Below are 25,833 nucleotides of genomic sequence, written 5' to 3' on the forward strand. Positions count from 1 at the left end.
TATTATTTCTCTGTAGTGAATTCTCAGATAATTTCTTTTCTTTCTTTTATTTTGGTGCCAAGGATTGAGCTCAGGGGTATTTACCCACTAAGCTACATCCCCAACCCTTTTTATTTTTTATTTTGCTAAGTTGCTTAGGGCCTCACTAAATTGCTAAAGCTGGCTTTGAACTTGCAATTCTCCTGTCTTCGCCTCCCAAGCCGCTGGGATTACAAATGTGCACAGCTCAGATGATTTCTTTAAACTTTCTTTGTTACACTTTTTGAAGGCAAGGCGAGGAATGAGAGAAGGGTAAGGGATAAATGAAAGACAGAGACCAGGCAGAGATACACAGGAGAGTTTGTCGAGCTGGGTTCAGGGACTTTCATGGGGCAGGCTCAGGAATCAGAGCTGGGCGGGTCTTAATGCAAGCTGTTAGGGGTTGGGTTGGTGTGAGGGAGTAGTGAGTCTTTCTCAGAAAGGCCCTTGGCGGGAAAGTGAGACTTTTTCCTTAAAATGGTGGCTGTCACTTAAGATGGCCACCCAGATGCTAAGCAAGGACCTTTTCTGTGGTGTTTGAGTTTTAAATCTGTGTGTATGAACATGTGTGTGTGTGTGAATTTATTTATTTGTAATCAGAAAAAAATCTGGGTTAGGTGTGCTAATTAGCTCCAGGGGCAGGGGAGGGGCTGATGGGATCTTTAGACCTAAATGGGGCAGCAAGGAGCCTCTGAAGGGTGAGAAAGCCCAGGGAGGCCTGCTTGGTGACACTGTGTGAAAAGAAAGATTATTTGTAGATGAAAAGGAAGGCCCTGGGAAAGAAGACAGGAGCACATTGCTTTTGGTCTCTTATCCTCCTCTGCTCCAGCCATCATAGGGTGCAGGGGGCCTGGGTTTCGAGCTCAGTGGCTGCACTCCCTTCTCATTGACCTCCAGCCGCCAGGATATTTATTTATTGATTGATTGATTGATGGTGATTCTCCAGGTTAGCCTGCAGTATCTATAATACCTCCAGTTTCTTAACATTCAGAATTTGCAGGGCTTGAGAGCTCTTGAGAGGCTGAGCCCAGTAAGGCCCCAGGACCAAGGTCTGGGTAGCCACAGCCACCCTCCAGATAGCTAAGGGCTCCTTGCTCTCAGGGCCTCCCCAGTTGCAGAGGCCTGAGATGCTGGGCCTTTAACCCAAGTGGTCAGCTGAGGAAGGCTGGTAAGTAGGCCTGTTTTGTGTGCTCATGTGTCCTACAATGAGCTCTGGGAAAGGGAGCCAAAGGGAAGTAGGTGTGTTCTTGCTGCATTTCTGGCTCAGGTGGATCAGCTGTAAGCAGAACCCTCTCTGGTACTCCAACTGCAGCTGTGGCCAATGATGGAAGGAGCAATCCCTCCTGCTGGGTGTGGCTGTACAAGTCTGTATCCCCAGCTGAGGCTGAGGCAGGAGGATTACAAGGTCAATGCCAGCCTGGGCAATTGAGAACCTGCCTAAAAATAAATAGATAGATAGATAGATAGATAGATAGATAGATAGATAGTTAGAAACTGGGGGTGTAGCTCAGTAATAAAGTGCTTGCCTAGGAGGCCCCGGGTTCAATCCCAAGTACTGCAAAGAGGAAAAAAGGAGAAAGAAAGGAAAAAAGGAAGGGAGGAAGGAAGGAAGGAAGGGAGGGAGGGAGGGAAACGGTGATGAGCTGCTGAGCTGGAGGGGCCACGTGACCTCCAGAAGGCCAGCTCTGGGGTTGCAGCTAGTTTGGGTAACTGGGGCAGAGTCACCAGAATAAAGATTGATTTGATTTTCAGTTCTCAAAAGCTGTGGTTTTATAGGACTCTCTGGTGTTTCCCCCAAGCAGAGCCTCAAGGGAGTCACAGAACACCCCTTGGCCAAAAATTCTCCATTATTGAGGTGAGAATTTTTACTGGGTCTAGACGTCCAGGATGGGATCTCATAGGAACAAATGTAACATCCTGAATTTAGGGTAAAAAAAAATCAACCACTAAACTTGAGGATAAAGAAGATGAAATAGCTCATGTGAACAGGAGATGGAGAGAAATCTCCAGAGCCTCTGTATGATGCCCGTAGGCATTTGACGCCAGCCTAAGCGCTTTATTCAGGACACTTTCCAGCCACAAGAAATGGCCAGGGGGGTTGGTTCTTGGGTTCAGTGACACAGTGAGTGGTCCCTACATCTCATGACTGGTGTCCTTATAAGAAGAGATGAGGAGAAGACACACAAAGACACAGGGAGGGCTGGGGTTGTAGAGTGCTTGCCTAGCACGTATGAGGCCCTGGGTTCGATCCTCAGCACCACATGAAAATAAATAAATAAAATAAAGATACTGTGTCCAACTACAATTGAAAAAAAAAAAAAAGACACAGGGGGAGGCCATGTGGAGATGGACGCAGAAGCAGAAGCCGGATGTGGTGGCACACACCTGTAACCCCAGCTACTCAGGAAGCTGAGGCAGGAAGATCACAAGTTCAAGGCCAGCCTGGGCAACTTAGTTACACCTTGTCCTAAAATTAAAAGGACAAACAAGGTCATTCGAACAACAGACACTTGTTTTCTCAAGGGGCTGGAAATCCAGGATCAAGTTCAGTTTCTGGTGAGGACCCTCTTTCTGGTTTGTATACATTCACCTTTCTGCTGGTCCTCACGCAGGTGGATGGAGAGCCCACAAGCACACAAGTAAGCTCTGTATTGTCTCTTTTTGTGAGGACACTAATCCTTTTCCATCACAGCCCTACCTTAGTGACCTATTTTACCTTAATTACTTCCATAAAGGCTCTACCTCCAGATACAGTCACACTGGGGGTTGGTTATTTTTTATTTATTTATTTTCTGTACTGGGGATTGAATCCAGGGACACTTAGCTACTGAGCCACATCCCCATCCCTTTTTTTTTTTTTTGTATTTTATTTTGGGACAGGGACTCGCTAAGTTGCTGAGGCTGGCCTTGAACTCTCGAACCTCCCCCCTCAGCCTCCAACATACTGGGATTATAGGCATGCGCCACTATGCCTGGCTGGGGGTTGGCTTTGACATAAGTGGGACACAAATATTTAGCCCCTAACAGGGATCTTCACACATTGCAAGTGGAGGGTTTGATTATCTGGAATTCTCTCACTTTCTCTCCAGAGAAGTGGACACATCCTCCCCACCTCACCCTTCCCTCACTCTCCTCTCCTTCAATAGCCATACCAGGATTCAGTCCTGCCAGGCATCTCATCTTCTAGCCTAGGCACCCATCTTGGGCTATTTTGCAAGCAAGCATGTTCCCTTTCTAAGGGGAACTTTTAACATGTAGCATTTTCTCCATCCCAGAATTGGGCTAAACTTAAATGTGTTTCCAGAGACTATGAAAGATTGCAATGCCAAGCCCGCTAAGACTTGTGGCTGCATTCGTGCTGCAGAGCTCCCCACAAAAGCACATTTGCAGGGTTTAAAGAGCCACTGTCCTAAGTGGTGGTGGTTTTAATTAGCTGCTATTCTGCTTTTAACTACAGACTCCCATGAATTTAGCTTTGTTGTTCTCCATGTAGTTGCTTGTTGATTTACCCTGAAAATGCGTAGTAACACTTATTTGCAGCAACAGGGTAACCAGGGTCTTACCTCCCAACCATGAGCATTTGAAGTGGGCGTTCCTGTTGGTTCCCACCACTCCCACAGAAAGAAACTCATCATTGGTGATGTAGCCCTTGAATTTGTGTTACTTGAGAGACTAACAATACCATCCAGGGGAAAGTAATAGAACTACCGGCCAATTTTCAGGCTCGCAGAGAACTGTTTTATAATGTGTTTAAGCTTATATTCTTGAATCGTATGTAAGCAGTTCATATGTGCTGCCAGCAGCAAGTTGTGTACAACTCATTTACTTGCAAATCCCTTTTCTCTAGAAAGTAGAAGCAGATCAGTGAATCTTGGGGTTCAGGGGTCCTAGTCTGGAGGGTTGGGAAACTCAGTTTGAAGAGCACAACCTAATCCTTGGGCTCCAAAAAAACAACACGTTCCCTTCCTTCTCTTCCTCCCCCCCTTCCCACCCTCCTTCCCTTCTTTCTTCCTGAGCTGGCCATGGACTGTTCCCCAGGTCAGTGAGCTTGTCAGAGCTGTAGTTCTGACCCAGCCAACACAGCACACTGGCCACATGGGGCAAGGGGGCTTCTGGAAACAGGGGTCTTTGTGGAGGCTTGGAATCCTGAGTCCTGGGGAGGAGGGGTGGCTGCCATAGCCACTGGGCTTCAAAAGCAGAATCTGAAGGTGTTTTCCTAGCACCTGTTCTTTCCTCCTTACTGTCCCATTTCCTGCTTCTGTTTGTCCATTAATCAAAACCAGTGACCAGACTGTGCCCCTTTGCACCTTGTAAACACTACCACTTTCCTCAACCATGTCACAGCCAAAGCAAAAACTGGAGATGGTGTCCTGTTGACCAAGAATGACCAGTAGATGCCCTATAGTCTTGATGTTGATACTGCTGTCTCCATTGTGCAGGTGGGTGCCACTGCAAATCCCCAGTATTCACCTTAGTCCCAAACAAGTTCCCCATAAACTGGCCAATTTAAATGTACCTCATTTTAAATCTCTTCACTTCCAAAGGCTGTGATGGGGACCTCCACATGATTTCTTAAGGGTACTCAAGAAATCTAGGCCAGCGGAGAGTCTCCTGCCGGCCTCTTTCCCCCTTTACAGCAGCTAAGGGTTAGGGCTTCTGCTGCTCACCCTAGAGACTGAAGGTGGGCTAAGCTGTCGGGGGACCAGCTGCCAGAGCTGTGTGTGACTAAGCCATAAGAGCTGTGCCTTCCCTGACCCCGTGTAGGGGTCCATTTCGTTTCCACTCTCTTCTGACACCCTGCCTGGCTCTGGTCTAGCGAGCACTGAACCACCACAACCCTCCTTCCCTGGGCCTGCTGCAGGGTAGGGAGGGCTGGGCTACTCCTTAAACTTTGCACCTCCAAAGATGCCTCTTAGTATCTCCATGATGGGCTCTGTGTTTTGAAAGATTTTGTCACTCAAAACTTTAGGTATGAGTGGGCCTGAGCCGCTTCATCACAGGCAGATATGCTCTTTGCATTCTGTCCTTTGACAGTTGGAAATAGCCTGCTGGTGTCTTTACTTTGGAGTCCAGATAGGAAGCAGACACATTGCATGTCAGGATTCCTGGAAAGCTCCAGAGACCCAGGAGTGGGGCCAAAGAAGCCTGAGCAATTTCTGAGGGCCCCTCCCTCCCACTCACATCCCACAGGACACCCCTTCCCAAATACTCCTACCTAGCTCCCACCCTATATCTTACATTGCATGCTCCCCAGCACTCACTCACCACCCACTCACTCTGCTCCACAAGGCCAGTCTACTTAAGGGACACCCTGCGGTGAGGGAAGAAGGACCCAAGAGCTTAGGCAACTGCATCATGCCAGGTCAGGATGGATCCCTGGGATTCAAGACTGACCCTCACCACATTGGACATGTGGCATGTTGCTGGCAGCAGCTACCCCAGCCACTGGCTCACCAGAATCTGCCCAGTAGCCAGTAAAGCAGAGGCCTTGGAAGGAACAGTGAAGGCCAGGATATCAGAAGCAACACTTTGGTGTTGAGGGTCACACTTGAACTTCTGCTCTAGGAAAAGAGATACAGGTGACCACGGACATGCAAGAGCACTCCTGGGAATTCTCAGAGATGTTTGGGTGTAGCTCAGAATTTTCTCTGAAAATGACCCAGATTCCTTTTAGTAACAGAGGAGGAACACTCAGGGCCATTGGAGCCAGTCATGGAGGTTAATTCCCACCCCACTCGCCATGCCTGAGGTTGGGAAGGCGGGATGCCCACAGCACTCAGGCACGGATGACAACTCACACGTGTCTGCTAGAGGGCTTGGGACAGGTACTGTCTGAGGTTGCCAGGCCTCTCCTCTGTGTCTTACTGCCGCTCCAGAGGTAGCTGGGCCGCTAATGCATTCCCTGGCAAGCAGGTCTGTAATTTGATCTGTACCTTTTTACTTTTCCATATATCTCAGTGCATAATTAGCAAGACAGAGACTTATGGAAAATAATTCTGTCTTCTCTGGTAAACTCAGGGCTCTGTGACTCAGATCCAACCCAGGCACATCAACATACTCTGTTACTCCTGAGGGCATTATGCAGCAAAAGGATTCTTTAGTGGCCACAGGAAGTCTGCCACAAGGACATAAGAAAATAAATGTGCTTCAGAGATATGTTGTCATTAAAGCCTGTCACAGGGAACTAAAGCCAGATAGCCATGAATCCTTGTTAACAGGAACACACGACACATGACAGAGGTGTGGCATCCAGAGTTCTGGGGTCCAGGTCACACTTGGAGAGACAGAAAAATTAGACTGGAGCCCAAGAGAAGTGGGGATATTTGGACTGTAGAAGATGCTCGGGGATTTAGAGATCACCCTCAACCCTGAGGGGCCATTGCATGGCAGCAGGAGCTGACTTTATAAGGTTCCAGAGAGTCTGGAGAGGAGCAGATGTCAGATAATGTGAAGACTCTTCTAGCATATGTGTTGTTTGTAGAGTAGGATTCATCTGTGTTGGAAGGCAGGGAGCCCCCATCCCAGGAAGCATGTCATGGAGGTGGGTGGGTGCTGACAGAACCATTCAAAAAGTTATTATCCCGCAAATTTCATTTGGGATAAGTACTTGGTCCACCGGTCTTCTGACTTCTTGCTGATGGGAGGCTATGAAATGATGATTTGGCTGCTGTGGCCTTGTTACCTGTCACAATTCAGATTTGGTTAATCAAGTTATAAGGAGGTTTGGCTACATCCTCCTTGATCCATTCTACCTTTAAATCTGTTTCAGGCAACCATCTCCACTTAAAGATCTGCTAGGCAACTCAAATTTAATAGGACCAGATAGAAGTCTCCATCCCACTGTCAACTGCCAACTCCATCTTCCCAAGCACATGCACTTACCATCAATCTGATTACTGAAGCCAAAGGTCATTCCTGCTTCTCTCCTACTTTTCTTCACCCTTCACATCTAATCCTCATTGAATCCCATTAAATCTATTTCTAAAGTATACCTCATGTATTTCTCTTCATCTTCTCTGCCACCACCTCACTTGATGTCCTCTTAACTAATCTCCCTGCTCCCCTTTTTGCTCCTCTTTGAGTCATTCCTTACACAGAAAACAGAGTACTTTATACACACAACCATATGTCATTCTCCAGTTGAGAGCCTGTCAATGATATTTAGAAGAAACGAGATCTCCAAGGTCCTGACTTGCCTGGTCTTCCTCCCCATCACCCTGGCTTTTGAACCAAGTCCTGGAATCCCCTGAAATCTTTCCCTGTTCCCTCTGCCTAAAACATTCTTACCCTGGCTCTTCCCATGGTTGACTTCACTTTAGCCTTCAAGTTTCCTCAGAAAGGCTCTCCAAGAGGGGTCTTACCCTGCTGTTCTCTATTATAGCACTCTATTAACTCTGTTCTTAGATCTAGTCACAAAATAATCATATTACATGTTTGTATAGACTGCTATCATGTCCCCTGTACCTCCAAGACTATGTGGCTCTTTAGCACACGTGCCTGTCATGGTGGCTGGTACATGGTAGACAGTAGAGGTGTTTCTTGAATGAATAGCTGAAGCTCTCAGTCTATTCTTACCTGGTGAACAACATTTGTGCCACTCCATCTTTCATGCTGCTGCCACAGAGCCAGAGGCTGGTCACTTTGGAGAAAGAATTGTTTAGCTACTCTCCAAGCAATCAGGATGCACTGCAGGTGAGACATTCTTGCTGAAGTTTAATATCGGGTGGGGCACGTGGCAGTGTTTCATGGATGTGAACTAGTATAAAAAATCAGGAAGCAGAAAGTAGATATGAAACTTCAACTGAATAGCTGAGGTCTGTGACTAAGTTCTGCATTGCTGGGGAAAAGGGAGTACAGCTAGAACCAGGCAACTGCTCCTGCGGAAAAAAACATAACTCCTTCAAAAAATGACCTATTTCAGTATGTTTGGGAGCTTTCCCACTAGAAGGTGTTTCCTCCAAAAGTTCTAAACCAGCAACCAGGACCCCAATTTAGATCTGCCTCTCTTTTCTCAGCACCAAGAAGCACACAGCTGACTGAGAGATGGGCAGCCCAGGGGAGGCAGTACCACCCCTAGCTGTTGGTTTCATCCCCCAGATCAGAAGTCCCTCCTGCCTCGCACGATGAGTGTGTCTGAGACATCTGAGCTAGAAGGATGTCAGGAGGACAGGGGAAGACATCCTTGTATCTAGTGTTATCCTAAAGCAGTAAGTAATGGTAAAAGTTAGAGGCACACAAATAAGGGTGCAGAGGAGAGTTCCAGTAGCTGGCTCTGAGTTCTGCATCCTCAGCCACACAGCTACCCATCCCACCTGAAGAAGAAATATAGAAATAGAAATATTATAATGATTCTTAACCCCAATTTACCTGATATGGGAATTGCAAACCTTTGCTCCTAGGAAGCATCAGTCTACTACATTCACACAGAAGGAGTGCCCGCCCGAGGAAGTTAACAGAGCCTTTGCTCTTTGGTCAAAGACATGTTCAAAGGCTGCTGAAGACTGTTCCAGATAATGAGTGACCAGTGAAAACACTGAAAATTTATTTTTATCATGCAGAGTCCTTCAGAATGCAGCCTTCCTTGTTTCATGTTGTTGGATCTTACTCAAATTTGTCAAGATGTAAAATAATTCTGCTTTCTTCTGATATCTTAGATCTCAAGCTTGCCTATATTACTACTCTGGGAGACAGAGGTGTGCATGAGCCACTGACCTTTTGAAAACCTGGGATCAAACTTTACCATAGTCTCAGGCCTAAAGAGTAGGGAAGCAAAGCCACCAAGGCCTTGAGAGGCACGTAGCGCTACAATAGCACTTGAGCCTGGTGGTGGGGCTCGGATCCTGGTTCTGCTACTTATTAGTTACGTGACCTTGAACAAATTTCTTTATCTCTCTATGCCTCAATTTGTTCCTGTGTAGAGATAAAAATAGTACCATCTTCGTAGTTTATTGTAAGGATTAAAAGAACTAATACACATAAAGGGCTTAGCATGGTGTCTGGCACAGAGTAAGTGCTCTGAAATGTTGCTGCTATTATTACATCATCATTCTGGAGAGGGACTTTAGTTAAAAGACAGACTAATATAATCTAAAATCCCCCTTACAAGAGGACTGTGATGTCAAGTAAATTCAGTGTAAATCAAATCTAGGACCAGGACATACTAGTGGCCACCTCCACACAAGGGTCAGTTGCTTTCCATCTTCCAATGCACCCATCTTGTCCCTTGGGGAGGCTGGAAATGCTGTTGCTGGGACTTTGCAATTGCTCCTATGGATGGAAACAGATTTCTGGGCTAATGAGGGAAGTCTTCCCTGAACAATAGCTTGCTTTCAGGACCTTGCCTGCAGAAAAAGAGTGAAAGGTATGCTTCAGTGCCCCACGTGCAGGGAGACAGGTGGGCCCTCTGTATCATTGCCATGGCTAGGGTGTGAAGATGCTGCCTGATCTAGTTAGGAGAGGGGTGAGCCAAGTCTGTACTGGGGCAAGAGGGCTGCACTGCATCTGTGGCCCTAACTTCAGATGCAGCAGGCCAGAAACCACTGCCTCCTGTGGGGAGGAGGTCCTCTGAGGTTTTGCTATGTGTTCCCAGATGGGATGGCACTGGTCAGCAGGGAGAAGAAGGTTTCTGAGATTGCAGCAACGCCTGTGACGACCCCTTTGGCTTTCCCAGTGTTCTACCACCAATTGAGTGCTGCCGCTCACAGCACAGGTGAGAGGCCCCAAGACTCCTGCTGGGGGCTGCTCCCAATAATTTAGGGAAATGTGGAGAATTGACACAGCCAGAACAGGGTTGATTACACCAGCAACTAAGGAAGGCAGACACTAAAATGCAAGACGGTTGCTGAATATGGCCTTCCTTTGAAGAACAAAGGCAAAGAAAATTGGCTCACCAATGAGAATTAAGTGATAACAATTCACTGAACAGAAATAAAAAATCAGTTCGAAGTCAGCCCCCTCAGAAAAATACAGGATCCTGAAGAGTAAAACTGAACTATGTAAGACCTTTGAATAGTGGAAATTTTACTTTAAAATGCTTTTATGAAGTGATTTTTGTGCTTGCAAAGATGAAGCAAAGGCAAAGCCCAGGGAGCCGTCCTGCCTTCAGGCCGCCTGTGCTTCTGTCTTTGGCACAACAGGTCCTGGGTCCCCTGGAAGCCTCTAGGCAGATGTTCATCAACAGCCAGGAACCAGCAGGGTGGCCCCTCTCCCAGGCTGGAGGGCCTCTTGGTTTTTTATTTCTTTAGGCCCCAAAGCTAGGGTTGGAATTTAAGACAAAAACGCAAGCCTTTTGGGTCAAGTCCATTTTGTATTTCAGATTCAGTTGGTTAATGCTAGGTTTATTTTACTCTGCTTAGGTTCCAACCCTGGGAACAGTTCCCCTGCACCCCTGCTCCAGCCCCCAGTGACTACCTATGTGCCTCATGTTTTCAGGAAGAACTCATTTAGGCTTCGTGCTCTGCTCATTGCTTAACTCTAATATGATAGGAACCATCCTGGGTCAAGAACAATGCAGAGTTGGCGAGGAAAGGATCTGGATTGTGGGAAAGAAGAGAGTTCAAGGAAGAGACAATTTATAAAGAGACAGAGAGGGAAACCCACAAAGGAAAATATAGTACTCAAGGGCAACAGTGGCTGGTCTTGTCCTTAAAGGGACCAGGAGCACACTGCTAAGGGATGCCAAGGAGCTTGGCCTTTAAAAGGAGGATGCAGCAAATGCCAAGTGGCCCAGCACACAAGGCACTGGGAGGAATGTCTGGGCCTTGTTCTCTATGGACAGAATCCTAACTAATCCAGGAGTCAGGGCAGCCCGATAATGCAGTCCCTAAAGATCAGCCTCTGGATAGAGAGGACAGAGCAGGCAGAGTAGTTTTGAAGGGGTCAATAGAAAATATCCAGCTCAGGGTCATTTCTCAGAGACCACAGCATCTTGATCTCCAGCCAAGTGCAGCCATTATAGGACACAACTTCCTCAGCCAATTTCAAAGCCCTGCTTACTGCTGGGAATGCATGTTTGAACAAAGCCTTTATTCTCTATTCCAACAGCAGGGCTGGAATTTTAAAAGATTCATTTTCAAGACTCACTGCTTTTGATCTGTCTAACCTGGAACTTACATTTTGGAGTCAAATAGAATTATTTAAACAAAGCATTTCCATGATAAGCACAAAATGTTTTTATTTTTTCTCTTCTACTCCCTCCCCTGCCCATACTACATAACATTCTTACTCAAAATGTAAGGACTATGTGTGGCCAAATATTCAAACCACAGCCTCCCAGCTTCCATAGATCTTTGTTTCCTCGCCCTGTCTTTGGCTTTGATTGTATACAGGCCAGGGAGGGGGCTAATTTTGTTTTAGACTGGCTATTCAATGAGCAGTGTTTCCCTTCTTTGACTTCTGCTTCCAGGTTTGGCAAAGCCACATGCCATTCTTCAGTTTTGTTAACTGTACTTGCTTCTCATTTTGCTTTCCCCAACCCCAATCATTTTCCTTTCTTCTCTGATACCATCTTCTGTTCTCAGATGAACTCATCCCCAGCTCCAGGCCTGCATTCCTATCTTTTTTACATTCTTCCTGCCTTGACTTACCTGCCATCAAGTCAGAGAGTTGATCAGTATTGGAAACAACTGCTTTGTACTGTGGAGACAAAGTGTGTCCCTCTGGGCAAAACCCAGCTCTCTGTCCTGTGGTGCATGGGAGGTGTCAGAGAGATTGTCATTGATGCCTCAGAGATAGCCTTTTGGTCAACGAAGCCAAGCTGAAAGGGAAGAGCAACGTTTTTCACAGCAATGGAAATCAAATGAAGAAAGAGGACTATTAGTTGGAAAACAAAGCTCAGATATGGCCCAGTCTCAATGTGTTCCTTATGAATAAATAACAGAAATAATAGGGAACTTCTCTCTCCAAAGAGTGAGTTAAATTTCTATCAGAAAGATTCTATGCAAATAAGATGAAGATATGTAACAGAATATCTCTGTTATTAGGAGAGCTAATAGAATGCATCTTATGATAGGAAGGATGGCTGGTTCTTGCCTGGTGTGTGATGGGAAAAGGTACAGAGACACTAAAATGTTATAAAACAACTTCAATTTTCAATAAGTAGATAGTTCTGGTGCTTTGCTCAGGCTTACTGAACAGAATCATTAATTTAGGGCCCAGAGAGATGTGGATAGTACTCAATTTTACCACAGACTCCTCTAATCCCCAAAGACAATATCACTGTAAAAGTAAAAGCATTTTGAACACAGGGAATAGTCCATTTTCAGGCCTGGGAACTCTGCAGAGTCATAGCCACAGTCTTGGTTGGCTGTTTTGCAAGGAGACCAGCTCTCCATTAGGGTCTAGGTCCCTGCTCTTCCCTTCAGAGGTGACAGACTATAGCTCTCCCCTCTGCTTCCAAGTACTACTAGGAAAAGGAAATTTCCATTTAGCTAGTGAGGCCATGGTTATGATCTAGTGGACAGAACACACTCCTCAAAGGCTGGCTCACAAAACCCTAAGAGAATACTTAAAGCTTAGAAGATGCTGTATGGGATTCCAAGAGAACTGGAAATAATAATCAAAAAGGAGGAAAGAACTTGAAGAAGCTACATCAACTTTAGTTTTAAAATAAGACTAAGACTACTTACACTAGACATGTTTGGCTCACAGATTCCCTCAATGGAAGCAGGTTGAAGGTATTAAGAAAATACTGGCAGAACCCCTTGGCCAGGGTAACTCATGCCAGTGTTATCTCTGATGCATTCAGAATCACACTAGTGTCTTCTAAATTAATTGCAAAAAGCACATGTACATCCTTCAGCCACTGAATGGATTTATATATACTAGTACTTGCTTAACTGGCCAAGTATGGTTCACTTTGGAGTCCTAAATGACAATGCCATGAGAGTCTGAAATTAAGCTAGGTTATTACTTTATAAAGAAAAATACAAACTGATTTTTTTTAAAATTGGGAAGCCAAAAGAAACATTCATTCACCCAGTTTAGCCTCTGGATAGCAAAATTATTTAACTGGGTGGAAAGGAGATATCTCCAATACTAAGATTAATGATGTATTTTCCCTGTATCCAGCCTCATGCCCATCCCCAAGGTATGCACCTACCATTGCAGCAACAGGCCAACTATGGTCTAAGGATTACAAGACCTTAATATATTCCCTTCTCGTTAACATAAAAATTAACGTGCATGGGTAACATCTGGTTTTTATTGACTTAATCAATACATTGAGAATTTAGCAGCAAGTTAATGGCAAGCAGTTACAAAATGTCCTATTTTTTATGTTTAAAATAAGTTGTCCTAAACAATCTGCAGCAACCTAAAATCACAAGAACACGTGAAGGACTGAAGCATTTCTGCCATAATGCCTATGGCAAGTTTATTAGTAATTTTCTAACAAAGTCTTCTAGTGCAAAGTGCACATAATTATTTGGAACCTCCATTACCATATTTGGCCTTTTGTTTTTCCCTTGCAAATAATTGTGCCTAAATGCAAAATCTTAAGTAAAACTGAGCAAGTATGCCCACAGCCTTCCATTGCGGGCATTTGCACCCCCTCCCAAAGCAAACTTCAGGTACAACTTATGTTGATTTCAGCTACAGCCTGACATCAAGCCTGTTGGTGGCTGTCCTTCTACACCCTGTGCAGTTTACACTGCTTTGGAGATAACGAGCTTCAGTTTTAACCTGATGAAACACAAGGCAGGGCCCAGCCGAGCTAAAAAGAATCTCCGTTTAGTACTGTCCTTTCCCCTCCTATGCCCTCCCTTTAGCACTAGAGAGAACAGTTTGTTTTTGTACTATTCAGCACTGGAGGGAGCCTTAGAGTTTCTTTTTGGATCGAAGCAGGGCAGTGGATTTAGCAGTGGATTTGGTTGGAGACACAGGGGTTTTCTCTAGTTCTCCCTTGAGATCAGCTGGAAGGAGTTTGCTAGAGGTGGAAAGAGAACAGCACGTGTCAAAGTCTTCTGTATCTGCCCTCTTACTGGTTCCAAGTAATTTCTTGGACTACAAATGAAAGAAGAGAACTGAATTAATTTTCAGACATGAAAATAAACATCAACTCAAAGAACGACACTGTCATTAAAGATTTGCAAGTTGAAGCATTCTATTTTTGGGACACAAAATAGTCACACTGTAAACTTATTATTAAATCTCTCCAAAAAGATCCTTTAGCTTTTTTTTCTTTTTTTGGTACTGGGGATTGAACCCAGGGTAACTTAACCATTGAACCACACCCAGCCGCACCCCGCCCCCTTTTTTTTACATTTTATTTTGAGACAGGGTCTCCTTAAGTCCTTAGGGCCTTGCTAAGTTGCTGGGATTGGTTTGAAACTTACAATTCTCCTGCCTCAGCCTTCCACATGTGACACCACACCTGGCCCTTTATCACCTTTAAGCCAACTGACTTTTTTAGTGTTTGGTGTAAAGCAAATCATACAGGCTCAGTTTCAAAACTTCTGTCATGCAAAATGACATGTGCCCGCCCAGTGGGGTACAAAACTGCTGCATACCAACCACTCTCATATCCTCACCATTCTCCTGCATGAATCCAGGAACTGACTTATAATCATAGTCACACCACTTGGGCAGGTCTGTAGACCCCTTAAAGTCTCAATTCTTCACTGGTAAAGGGATATGGAAAACAATAATTGCATGTTTACTTTGATAATGAGAATGAACTGAGGAAGTACCCATGAAAGTACTGTGTGAGTTTAAAGCACAAAACAAGCAGATGAATTTTCACAGGCAACTGTAAGTTCTCAGATCACCTCACTCCAATAGTAGAAGAGGAACCAGTCTCAAATTCTGATGTCATGAGGGAAGCAGAGTCTACTTTGACCTTTGGTTCATTTTAATTAATCACTTTTAATTAAATTAAACTGAGCATAAGAGTTATAAAAGAATGCAGAATGTTCCTGGATGCTATAAAACAAGACAGGGGCCAGGGGCATGGGGTATAGATATAACATGCTCTCATCTACACACAACAGTCTGAGAAAGGGTTCACAAGTTTACTCTTCTGGTTAACTGAAAGAGTACACATGGTCAGGTGAACAATTTTCAAAAATGTGAAAAAAATTATACATAACACAAAGCAAATTAATCTGGTGTTTCTTTGATCATTCAAACTCATATATAATAAGTACATTTTATAACACAAATTATAACTACATTTTATGCACAGTAGTGTGTGTGTGTATGTATGTGTGTGTGTGTGTGTGTGTGTGTATCTCCAATGAATAAACATCTTCCCAGAGATGCAGCAAAGTTTCAGGTCATTTACACTTTTTGATATCTATATTTAAAGAAAGAGAAGATCCACCTGATGTCTGTTTATTGCAGACAATTCTTAAATATGTGCCTCTTCAGAGCCTCACTCATGTCTGACTTTATAACAATGTATGCTAATTCTTGAGCAGGTAATACTTAAAAAGCATTTTGTACCTTGAATAATTTGTATAAATCTGAAATGTAAAAAGGTCATTTTCTCTTCCTTTTTACCCCCAAGAAGACTTCTCAGTTGCTTCTATGTATTCTTTCAAAAAGCGGAATATATTTAAAAGTCTTTAATATTCACTAACATAGGTTGTTTCCTCTTGTTGAAACTCCTTATATTCGTCAATATGGTGAGATTATGGCACCCTTAATGTTCTGGTATCTGGCTGAGGACACATGGCTTTCTTTAGTACAGTCCAAAACATAAAACCTATTTAGGAGTTTCAATTCATAAAATTTAATTAACTTTATATACAAATCCTATTAAAAGACAAATCTAAGTGTAACTCTTTCTCTCTTTTGATATTTCTACTTGGATTCTGAGTTATTATTCAAATTGTTGAGGGAATGTTTTTCAATATTCCACTGCAACTAATATTATACAAATATAATAGAGCTTCACCCATTTCCTTTTAATTTGCTTATATTCATATCTGGCTTAATGTTTCCATTCTTCCTCGCTGTTTCATTTGTTAATGTATGTCAGTCCTTAAAGTAGACTAATGGGTCCAGGAAGAAATACTCAGAAACAATCTCTATGGTCAGGGATAGCAATATTGTTTTCCACAACACACACACACACACACACACACACACACACACACACACTGTCCTGAAGATCATTCTATGATAATTCTTAAAAAAAAGATTGCTCATTCTTTTTTTCTGGCTAGGCAGTAATTCTTTTCTTTCAATGTACTATACTTTATTAATCAGTCCCTTCACAATGGACATTCAGGTTGTTTCCAGTCCTTTACTAATACAAATAATGCTGCTATACATAGTCTTAGACTTGTGTCATTTTGCATGTGTCACTATTATTGATTGGCTATATATTTTAAAAGTGGAATTTCTGGATCAAAAAGGCATATGAATTTATAATTTTAAAAGATGTCATCATATTATCTTCTACAGCAGTTATAGGAATTAATAATTACTCTCTCAGTATAAAAAGGAGTCTGTTATTGCTTCTTTGTCAATTTGATGTTCAATACAAGTTAGAACTAATATAGATGACCATATTTTAAGTTTCAAAATTGGCCTAAAACTAACTGCATTTGTCCCCCATGTATTATTTTTCCCTTTCCCCTCACTTCCTCTTGTATCTACTTTTGTATAACTCTGAGGGTCTCCTTCCATTTCCATGCAATTTCCCTTCTCTCTCCCTTTCCCTCCCATCTCTCATCCCTATTTAATGTTAATCTTCTTCTCATGCTCTTCGACCCTACTCTGTTCTTAGTTACTCTCCTTATATCAAAGAAGACATTTGGCATTTGTTTTTTAGGGATTGGCTAGCTTCACTTAGCATAATCTGCTCTAATGCCATCCATTTCCCTGTAAATTCTATGATTTTGTCATTTTTTAATGCAGAGTAATACTCCATTGTGAAATTGTCCAATAAAAAAAAATAAAATAAAAAAAAATAAATAAAACTAACTGCATTGAAACAAATCCCTTGTAGCATCAATGCAAACATGCTTACCTTTATTTCAAATGTTTATTGCAAATACTCAGAAGCTTCTGTGTATATGGGTTTAACCTGTAAAATACTGTGTGTGTGTATGAGCACAATTATGCCTTACAATTTTTCTTTGTTCATTTGCAGTTGCATTAAGTTTAGAATGGCATGGCTCAGGAAGCAGAATCATTTTTCTAAATAGTTTTTCTAAAGAGTTTCCTATTTCCCTTTTGAGTACCCCTCAACTGAAACCTTTCTCTGATGCTAACAGAGCATAGATGCAGAATGGCCACCACAGGGCCTTTAGGTCAAGCTGTAGTTTTCTTCACAAAGAGCCAAGTCCTTGGAATATAAACAGCCAAAATAAATTCCAGCTTCCAGGCTTTTTCTAGGCCTGTGAACAAATCTTACTTTTTCAGAGATTTCTTTTGTTAGGTTTTAGATTATCTGAGTTTTGGGTTTCTCCTTTTCTTCTCTCATAGCTGGTGGGATTCCTCGGGGATCTATGCTGTCACTGATGCAATTTTACAGTTTTGTAAGTAATAGGACAGAGAAATAAAAAGTGAAATTGCCAAGGCTACGAGATCTTGCAGGTCATGAAAGGCAAATAGAAGGAGAGGAGCTCCCATAAGACTGTACAAGAAAGATGACAGAAGAATTTCAATATTCAGTTGTAGGGGAAAAGGTCCTAAATGATCATCATGAGACTATTGGCCATCTATTTGTCAGTCCATGAGAAGATCTAAAAATCATTGTAGACTGTGCTCTGAAGATATGCATCTAAAGCACCACTGCACAGTGGGCAAGAAAACCTTGCTATCATCAGAAAGCATCTTAGATATCAAGGGAAAATACTTCTATCCTCATATAAAATTATGATGAATTTTACTTAAAACACTGAAACCAGGTGAAAATATATGTAAAGGAACAAAAGAAGGTTTATAGTCAGACTACTAATGTAATTAAAGGGTGACAGTTTCTTTATAATAGAGCTCTTCAGTCTAAAAAGAAAGAAGAATAATTTATAAATACATACACATATAAAATTAAAACCTATAAAGTGAAGAAGATACTGTGAAGATAGAGGTCACCCCTAGTGCTATAGTCAGTCACACTAGGGGCTTCCCCAAGCAGCATTTCAATTGTTCTTCATCTTTGACAAATTCTTAACCATTTGTAACCGTTGAAGAATAGTCAGTCCTACTGGAAGCAGAATGATGGAAAAGATGACCTTAAAAGGTCCCCTCCAGTTTCACCTTCTTGTAATTCAATACCCTTGGCTTGATTTCTTCACCTCCTATTATTAATCTTGAATAGGGGGTTCCATGTGTGTAAGGGAAGATATGTAACAAAGATTGGGCTAAATATATTTCATTTATTCACTGGCATAACCTTAACCTGATAAATTTATCTGGCGATAATGGATGCAAAACCTGTAAGCTTTAGGCATACCCCTGCAAGTTAATACCAGTGCACGATTACTAGAAACTGTTACCATTTCTCTGAATTTTGAGTAAAATACATGCTATTTAAGTAAAGTGGTTTATCACCATAGCAACCATTTCTAGTGTCACACATTCAAATTATAGGCCTGCCCAAGGTCCAAATGACAAAATTCCAATGCAAGTTTTCTGCTATAGTTTTTTTTTTTTGGGAATGTTCACCCACCTTATCTCACATACTATGGTTTTTAGGAGGAAGTGAAAGAAAAACAAAGGGAAGAGAAATCAATTTCCAAATATATAAACTTCTTTTATAAGGTAACCCAAATAAAGACTTGGGTCTTATATGGAATTAATGAAAATGAAATCTAACTTGCTCATTGGAGAAAAATCTAAATATCTTTCTTTTCATTGCAGCTAGGGTATAATTTATATACAGTATAGCACACAAATCTCAAGTGTACAGTTTGAGGCGTTTTGAAAAATATATAGATCTATATAACCAACACCATTGTCAAGAAAGAGAACAATTTCCCAGAAAATTTCCTGTGCCATATTCCACTTAATCCTTTTATCTTGGGGTCATGACTGTTTTTAATTTTTCTAAATACAAATTAGTTTTGCCTTTTCTAAAACTTCATATAAACAAAAAAGAATATAATATGTGATCTTTTGTATATAACTTATTTTGAATTAATATTTTAATTGAAAATTTTATTAAAATATTTGTGGATTATTATGCTAAACCTTATAAAATTTTGAGATTAATTTACTTATTGGTAATTTTTTTTCTTGCCAAGTTTTACTCCATGTAAGTATATCTCTTAATTTCTTTACCTATTATTCTGTTAATGGACATTTGGGTTGTTCCTAGTTTTAGGCTGTTTATATATGAAGCTTCTATAAACATATCTGACAAAATTTTGTGAATTTACAAGTCATTCTGTGAATTTTGAATTTCTGGGTAAATGCCAAGTGAATACTTAACTTTATAAGTAACTGCAACGTGTATTTTAAGGACTACATCCTACGAGGAATGTAGGGAAATTTCACTTGTTCCATATTCTTGCTAACATTTGGACTTGCCCGTCTTTAATTTGGCCATTTTAGAGTCTTTGACTTTCTAAATTTTGTAAATTTTGGTATAAATATTTCGTACAATTTTGTTAGATTTATATTTTGTGGTGATATTACAAATAGTATGTAGATTTTTTGTTTTCCTGCTAGTAAAAAAAAAGAATAAAAAATGCTCTCACAAAAATAGAAGGGAGACTAACAGAATAGAAGATGGGGATCAAGAGGGAGAGAGGATAGGAGGGCATGGGTAAGTACTGGGGAATGAAATCTACTATGTTCTTGGTTGAAAATACCACAGTGAATCTCACTTTTATGCATGATGATAATGCATGAATTAAAACAATAATAATGTTAGAAGGGAGACCAGTACAGTACAGCAAAGAGATGGGGGGAGGGGAAGAGAGAAGGGAAAAGAGAGGTAATGGAGAATGAAATTGATCAAATTATGTTATGTGCATGTACAAATATAACATAATAAACCCCACTATTATGTATAATTATAATGCTCCAAAAACTTTCAAATAACTTTTTCATTTTCCAGTTGTTCATTGCTAGTGCAGAATACTACATGTGGTTTTTTTATGTACAGATCTTGAATCCTGTAATATCCTCAATTCAATTTTGGTAGATTTCTTGGGATTTTCTATGTACACTACCATGTCATCTACAAATAAAGATAGTTGCATTCTTCCTTTTCAACTAATGTAATTTTGTTTATTTTATTTGCTGGTTGCATTGGTTATGAGCTTTAGTACAATGTTCAAGAGAAGAAGAGAGAACATTCTTGCCTTTCTCCTATTTTTATCAGGAAAATGTTTACTATTTTACCATTGAGAATGATGCTAGTGTTAGTTTTGGGGTTTGGACTTGTTTGTTTTGTAAAATCCCTTTTGTAAAAGAAGTTTCCTTGTATTCCTCATCCAAGGTTGAATTGTCTCTCCTATGTTTGAGTTTTAAATTTTATAAAAAAAAAATTCAAAATTATTGAAGTAATTATATGGCATTTCTCCTTTACTTAACAATATAGTGAATTACACTGATTGCTTTTTGGATGTGAATCCAAAATTGCATTTCTGGAATGTACTGTATATTTGAATGTGATATATTATCTTTTTTATATATTTCTGGATTCAATTTGCTAACCTTGAGTTGAGTATTTTTGCATCTATATTTATTAATTTTCTTCTCTTGTAACATTTCTGTTATGTTTTGGTATTAATGTTTGTTCTTGCCTTATAAATCAGTTGGGAAATATTCTCCAGACTGTATGGAAGTTTTATCTTATTTCTTTCAAGATTTAAAATAGTTAACCAGTGAAATCATTTGGGAATAAAGCTTTATGTACAGTTCTTTATCACATATTTTGTTCTTTAAATAAATACAGAACTATTCTGATTTTCTATTTTTGTGTTTCTATTATGGTAATTAATTTATTGACATTAAATTACTCTTGGGAGGGGCTGGGGATGTGGCTCAAGCAGTAGCGCGCTCGCCTGGCATGCGTGCGGCCCAGGTTCGATCCTCAGCACCATATACAAACAAAGATGTTGTGTCTGCCGAAAACTAAAAAAATAAATAAATATTAAAAAAATTCTCTCTCTCTCTTTAAAAAAAAATTACTCTTGGGAGTCAGTAAACCTAAAGATAGATCAATAGAAAGTATCCAATGTAAAGAACAGATAGAAAAATGTTTTTGAAGAAATGAATACAGCCTTAGAGACCTGTAGCACAATATCAAACTGACATATGTGTGACTAGAATCAGGGGGAGGGGGAGATAATGACAAAACTTCCTAAACATGGCTAAAGATACAAATTTACAGATTCATGAAGCTCTGTGTAAACTGAAGCAGGAGAAATGTGAAGAAGAACATGTTTAGTATGTTCATTGTCAAAGTGCTGAAAATCAAGGATAAAAGAAAATCCTAAAAGCATCCAGAGAAGAATGACACATTACATGTAAGAAAAGAACACTTCAACCTACCACTAAATCCTCATCAGAAAAACTGAAAGCCAGAAGGCTCTGGACTAGCTTTAAAGTGTAGACTTTAAAAAACCTGTCAGACCAGAATTCCAAAAGCAGAGAATATACATTTCAAGGTTTAAGACAAAACTTAGATGTTTTCAGATATAAAGAAAAACAGAGAATTCATTGCCATCAGACATGCAGAACAAGGAAAGCAAAGGAAGTTCATCAGGCTGAAGGGAAATGATACCATATGGTAACTCCAATTTCCAGGAAAGAAAGAAGAGCATCACAAATGATAAATAGCTGGAAAATATAAAAGACAATTTTTCCTCTTAATTTCTTGAAAATACACTTGGCAGTTTAAAGCAAAACTCATAACATTTTTTGTGGAGTAAATAATTATATAAATATAAAATATATAATAATTATAATATAAAGTCAGAGTCAGAGATGAAGGGACCTAAATTAATACATTTGAAATTAAAGAATTATTTATTATAACCCAACACAGTTAGTTTTCTATTGAGAAAGGTTGTACACAGAATAGCTAAACAACTATAGGCCCTAAGGGAAGCTGAGCAAAAGCCAGCTTGGGAGGACAGGGAAATGATTTAAAGGATTAACCAACAGAGCCCTTTAACCATGGGAATCTCGATTAGCTGGTTGTGAAACCTTAGCAGTACACAGGAAGTTTGTATGTGGGAGCAGAAGTAGGGACACAAGGTCCCTTTGCAACAAAAGATTTCTTATTTATAGGAGCCTATGAATCCAAACAAGCAGTGGCATTACAAACAGCATTAGAACACCAACAGGTCATGAGTCATGTTAGTACAATCAGTTATTTGCACCTGTATTAGCTAGTGCAGCAGTTACTGAACTGTGTTTGGGAGGTATCCAGATTAGCCCCAGGTTTGATGATTCACAAGGACAACTCACAGGACTATGATTTATTACAGTGAAAAGATGCAAAGCACAACCAGCAAAAAGGTACTTAGGGTGAAGTCCAGGAACATCATACACAGGATTCCAAGTGTTGTCTCCCAGTAGAGTCACTCAGGATGCCCTCAATTTCCCCAACAATGAGTTGTGAGGATACAGATGAAATGTTGTTTACCAAGGAAGCTTATTAGATATTCAGCATCAGTGTTTTTGTTTTTTTTTTTTAATCAGGGGAAGGTCACGAAGGAAGACTTTGACTGATGCATACCAAAAGCCCACACTCCCAGAAGAAAAGGAGGCATTCAGCACAAACCATATTGTTTGTGCAAATAGTGCAGATACAGTTGTAGCAATGGCCTGAAATAAAAGTTCCAAGAAGCCAGCGAAAGCCAACTTTACAAAGAGGGCTTTGCAAGTCCTCTACCTCAGTGGTAGAGGACTTGCCTAGCATGTTGTGAGAACCTGGGTCCAAAATCTCCCAACACTGCAAAAACAACAACAACAAAAAAAAAGACAGCAGTTTAGGTCTACTATATTAACAATTTTTTTTCACAGCTATCTAACAACTGCAAAAATATCAGGCTCTCATTATGACAAATATTTATTTTTCTCAATAAGCTGCGGGGCTTGCCCTTAATATGCTGAACTTTAGGCTTTGGATTGAGTTCACATCTATTACAAAAATCAGAGTTCAGGGACCTGTGGCTCTTCTCATTGCAGGTGACAGACATACAAGAGGGCAAGCCCAATCAAGAAAACACTTTCAAGACCTCTGTATACATCACATCCAAAGCAAGTCAGACAAGCAAATCAACACTTGTTGGTGACAGAATAGCCTTCCACTATTCTAGTAGGGGAGACTGCAAAGACAAATGGAAAAAACTGCGGATGTACAAATCCTGTTCAGGGAGGGGTTAAAGAATTGAGAAAAATAATGCAATCTACTACAGTACCTAGGAACCTCACAAAATTCGGAGGGCAAATGAGGTTAGAAGCATCACTTTATTACCTTTGAAAATGACACCTCTTAGTTTGTGTATTAGTTTATTCCCACATCTATACCCAAAGGAGCCCTGAGACAGTCAGGGAATAAAATATAATTTTAGTAATATTCTATGCAAATACTTTAGTGATATAATAATGAAAGTAATAATAGCTAACATTACAGAGAATTTACCACATGCCAAGAATGTCACATGAGTGATTTCATTTAGCCCTTAGTTGATGAAATTATTATTCCTACTTCACAAATGAGAAAATAGAGGCTTAGAGACTCACCCAACATCATTCACTTGTAAGTGGCAAATCTAGGATTTTAATCCAAGCGGAGTAGAGTCAGAGCTTGTACTTTTAAGTGTACAAGCTGCATTGTACACATGCCAAACTGCATTGCTTCAATATTGGAATATAATAGTGTAAGAGTTCTTTCCATTATAAATAAGAATTCTGTAGTTCTATCAAGAATTCTGATAATTCTATCACAGAGATTCTAGATCTTTCCTCCATGGCCATGGAGAGGTTCATTTTAATAATAGATATTTATTTAATATCTATAACATTTAATATCTATAATAATAAATATCTCCAGTTGTTTTCTGAGTTTATGAATAATGCAGCTGGTACCATATATCAGGAATCCCTAAGGACTTAATGTTAAAAGGCATGCTAATGTAATAAGTAGGTTCTGCCAAGTGTCTCATCTAAAGATGAGCAAATACTGCTGTAGAAGTGAAAGTTGGGTCAGTTAGAACTATTGATTAAAACTCCATTCTAGGGAAATTGGAGGGTTACTAACAACACAAAATATCATCTTGATGTCCTTGTGCATAAACACTTTTGTCTTCAAGGAGTACCTTTATCTAAGAAAGCTGGAAATGTAAAAAGGATCATGCCAAGTGCCACCTATTTGAAAAACTAATTTAAAAAAGTGTAGTCCAAATATGAACAGTGAGGAGATCAGATTGTATTTTTCCACAAGGTCTGAGGCATGTGGGGAACTAAGGGACTGTTACTTGGGGAAGAAGAAACGTGCTTATTTCAAAGTATTTTTTATTTTAAACAAATTTTCAGTTACTCTTTCTGCTAGTTTTCCAATAGCTATGCCACTTATTTAAAAGGGGTGATTTTACCCAGCTTGTGAAAAATGCAAAATCAGGAACTCCAAATGAATTTATGAGAACTATTATCCAATGGAAAATAGAAACTGCTGAGATACTTCCTTTTACAGTAAAGTAAAATTTCAAATATTTTAATGGAAAAAATCATATATTTCATTAGTTTAGTAGATCTAAATTATTTACATTTTCCACACCAAATTGTCCATGTAATCTACTTTTAACAAAGAAATATTTTCTAATAAGAATGTATTTCAAGATTCATAGAAAAATTTTGATAAAATTCAAATTCAAATTTCACTTTTAAGAATATTAATTACAGGCTGGGGCTGTAGCTCATTGGTAGAGCGCCTGCCTCATACGTGTGAGGCACTGGGTTTGATCCTCAACATCACATAAAAATAAAGATATTGTGTCCAACTACAACTAAAAAATTTTTTTAAAGAATATTAATTACTATTTGAATCATGTATGCACTCAAGAGTAGTCAATTATTTCTTATCACTTCAGACTTTTAATTTTTTTTATCAATACATAGTATTTGTACTCATCTATAAGGTACAATGTAATGTTTTGATTTATATATATTGATTAATGATCAACTCATGGTAATTAGCATACCTATCATTTTAAACTATGATCATTTCTTTACAATGAATACATTCAAAATTCCCTCTTTTATTTTGTGTTGATTTTGTATCCTGAAACTTAATTTTATATTCATTTATTAGTTCCAACAGTTTTTCATTGGAGTTTTTAGGGTTTTCTATAAACAAGGTCATCTCATCTGCAAAAAGTGACATTTTGACTTCCTTCTTTCCATTTTAGATATCTTTCATCCTTTTTCTTGCCTAATTGCTCTGGCTAAAATTTCTAGTACTATGTTAAATAAAAGTGGTAAAAGTGTATCCTTGTCTTGTGATCTTAGGAAAAGAGCTCTGAAATTTTTCCATTACGTATGATATTAGCTGTGGGTTGTCATAAATGGCCTTTATTGTGTTGAAGTACATTCCATATATACTTAAATTGGTGAGAGTTTTTATCATAAGCTGAATTTTATCAAATTATTTTTTCTGTATTTATTTCTGTATCTGTATCTATCTATTGATCATATGATTTTTGTGTTTGATTCTTTTAATGTGGCATATCACATTTATTAACTTGCATGTATTGAACCACCCTTACATCAGAGATAAATCCCATTTGATCATGGTAAATGATTTTTTTAATGTACTGTTGAATATGGTTACCTGTAATTTTATTGCAGAATTTTGTATCTGTGTGCATCAGGGATATTGGCCTGTCGTCTTCCTTCCTCCCTCCC

The 25,833-nt window shown here is 40.0% G+C and overlaps 1 protein-coding gene across 1 annotated transcript in view; it reads right to left on the minus strand.

Annotated features, from left to right (window-relative positions):
* Positions 1-8,571: 8,571 nt before the first annotated feature.
* The window catches only part of Stk33 (serine/threonine kinase 33), a 52,624-nt gene continuing 35,362 nt past the window's right edge, over positions 8,572-25,833 (minus strand). Inside the window, exon 5 of the mRNA XM_015504373.2 lies at positions 8,572-14,019. Within this exon, the coding sequence (XP_015359859.2) occupies positions 13,834-14,019 (186 nt within the window). The 3' untranslated portion in view covers positions 8,572-13,833. The remainder of the gene's footprint in view (positions 14,020-25,833) is intronic.

The sequence above is a fragment of the Marmota marmota genome, unplaced genomic scaffold (assembly GCF_001458135.2).
Source record: "Marmota marmota marmota unplaced genomic scaffold, marMar, whole genome shotgun sequence".
Taxonomy (NCBI): Eukaryota; Metazoa; Chordata; class Mammalia; order Rodentia; family Sciuridae; genus Marmota; species Marmota marmota.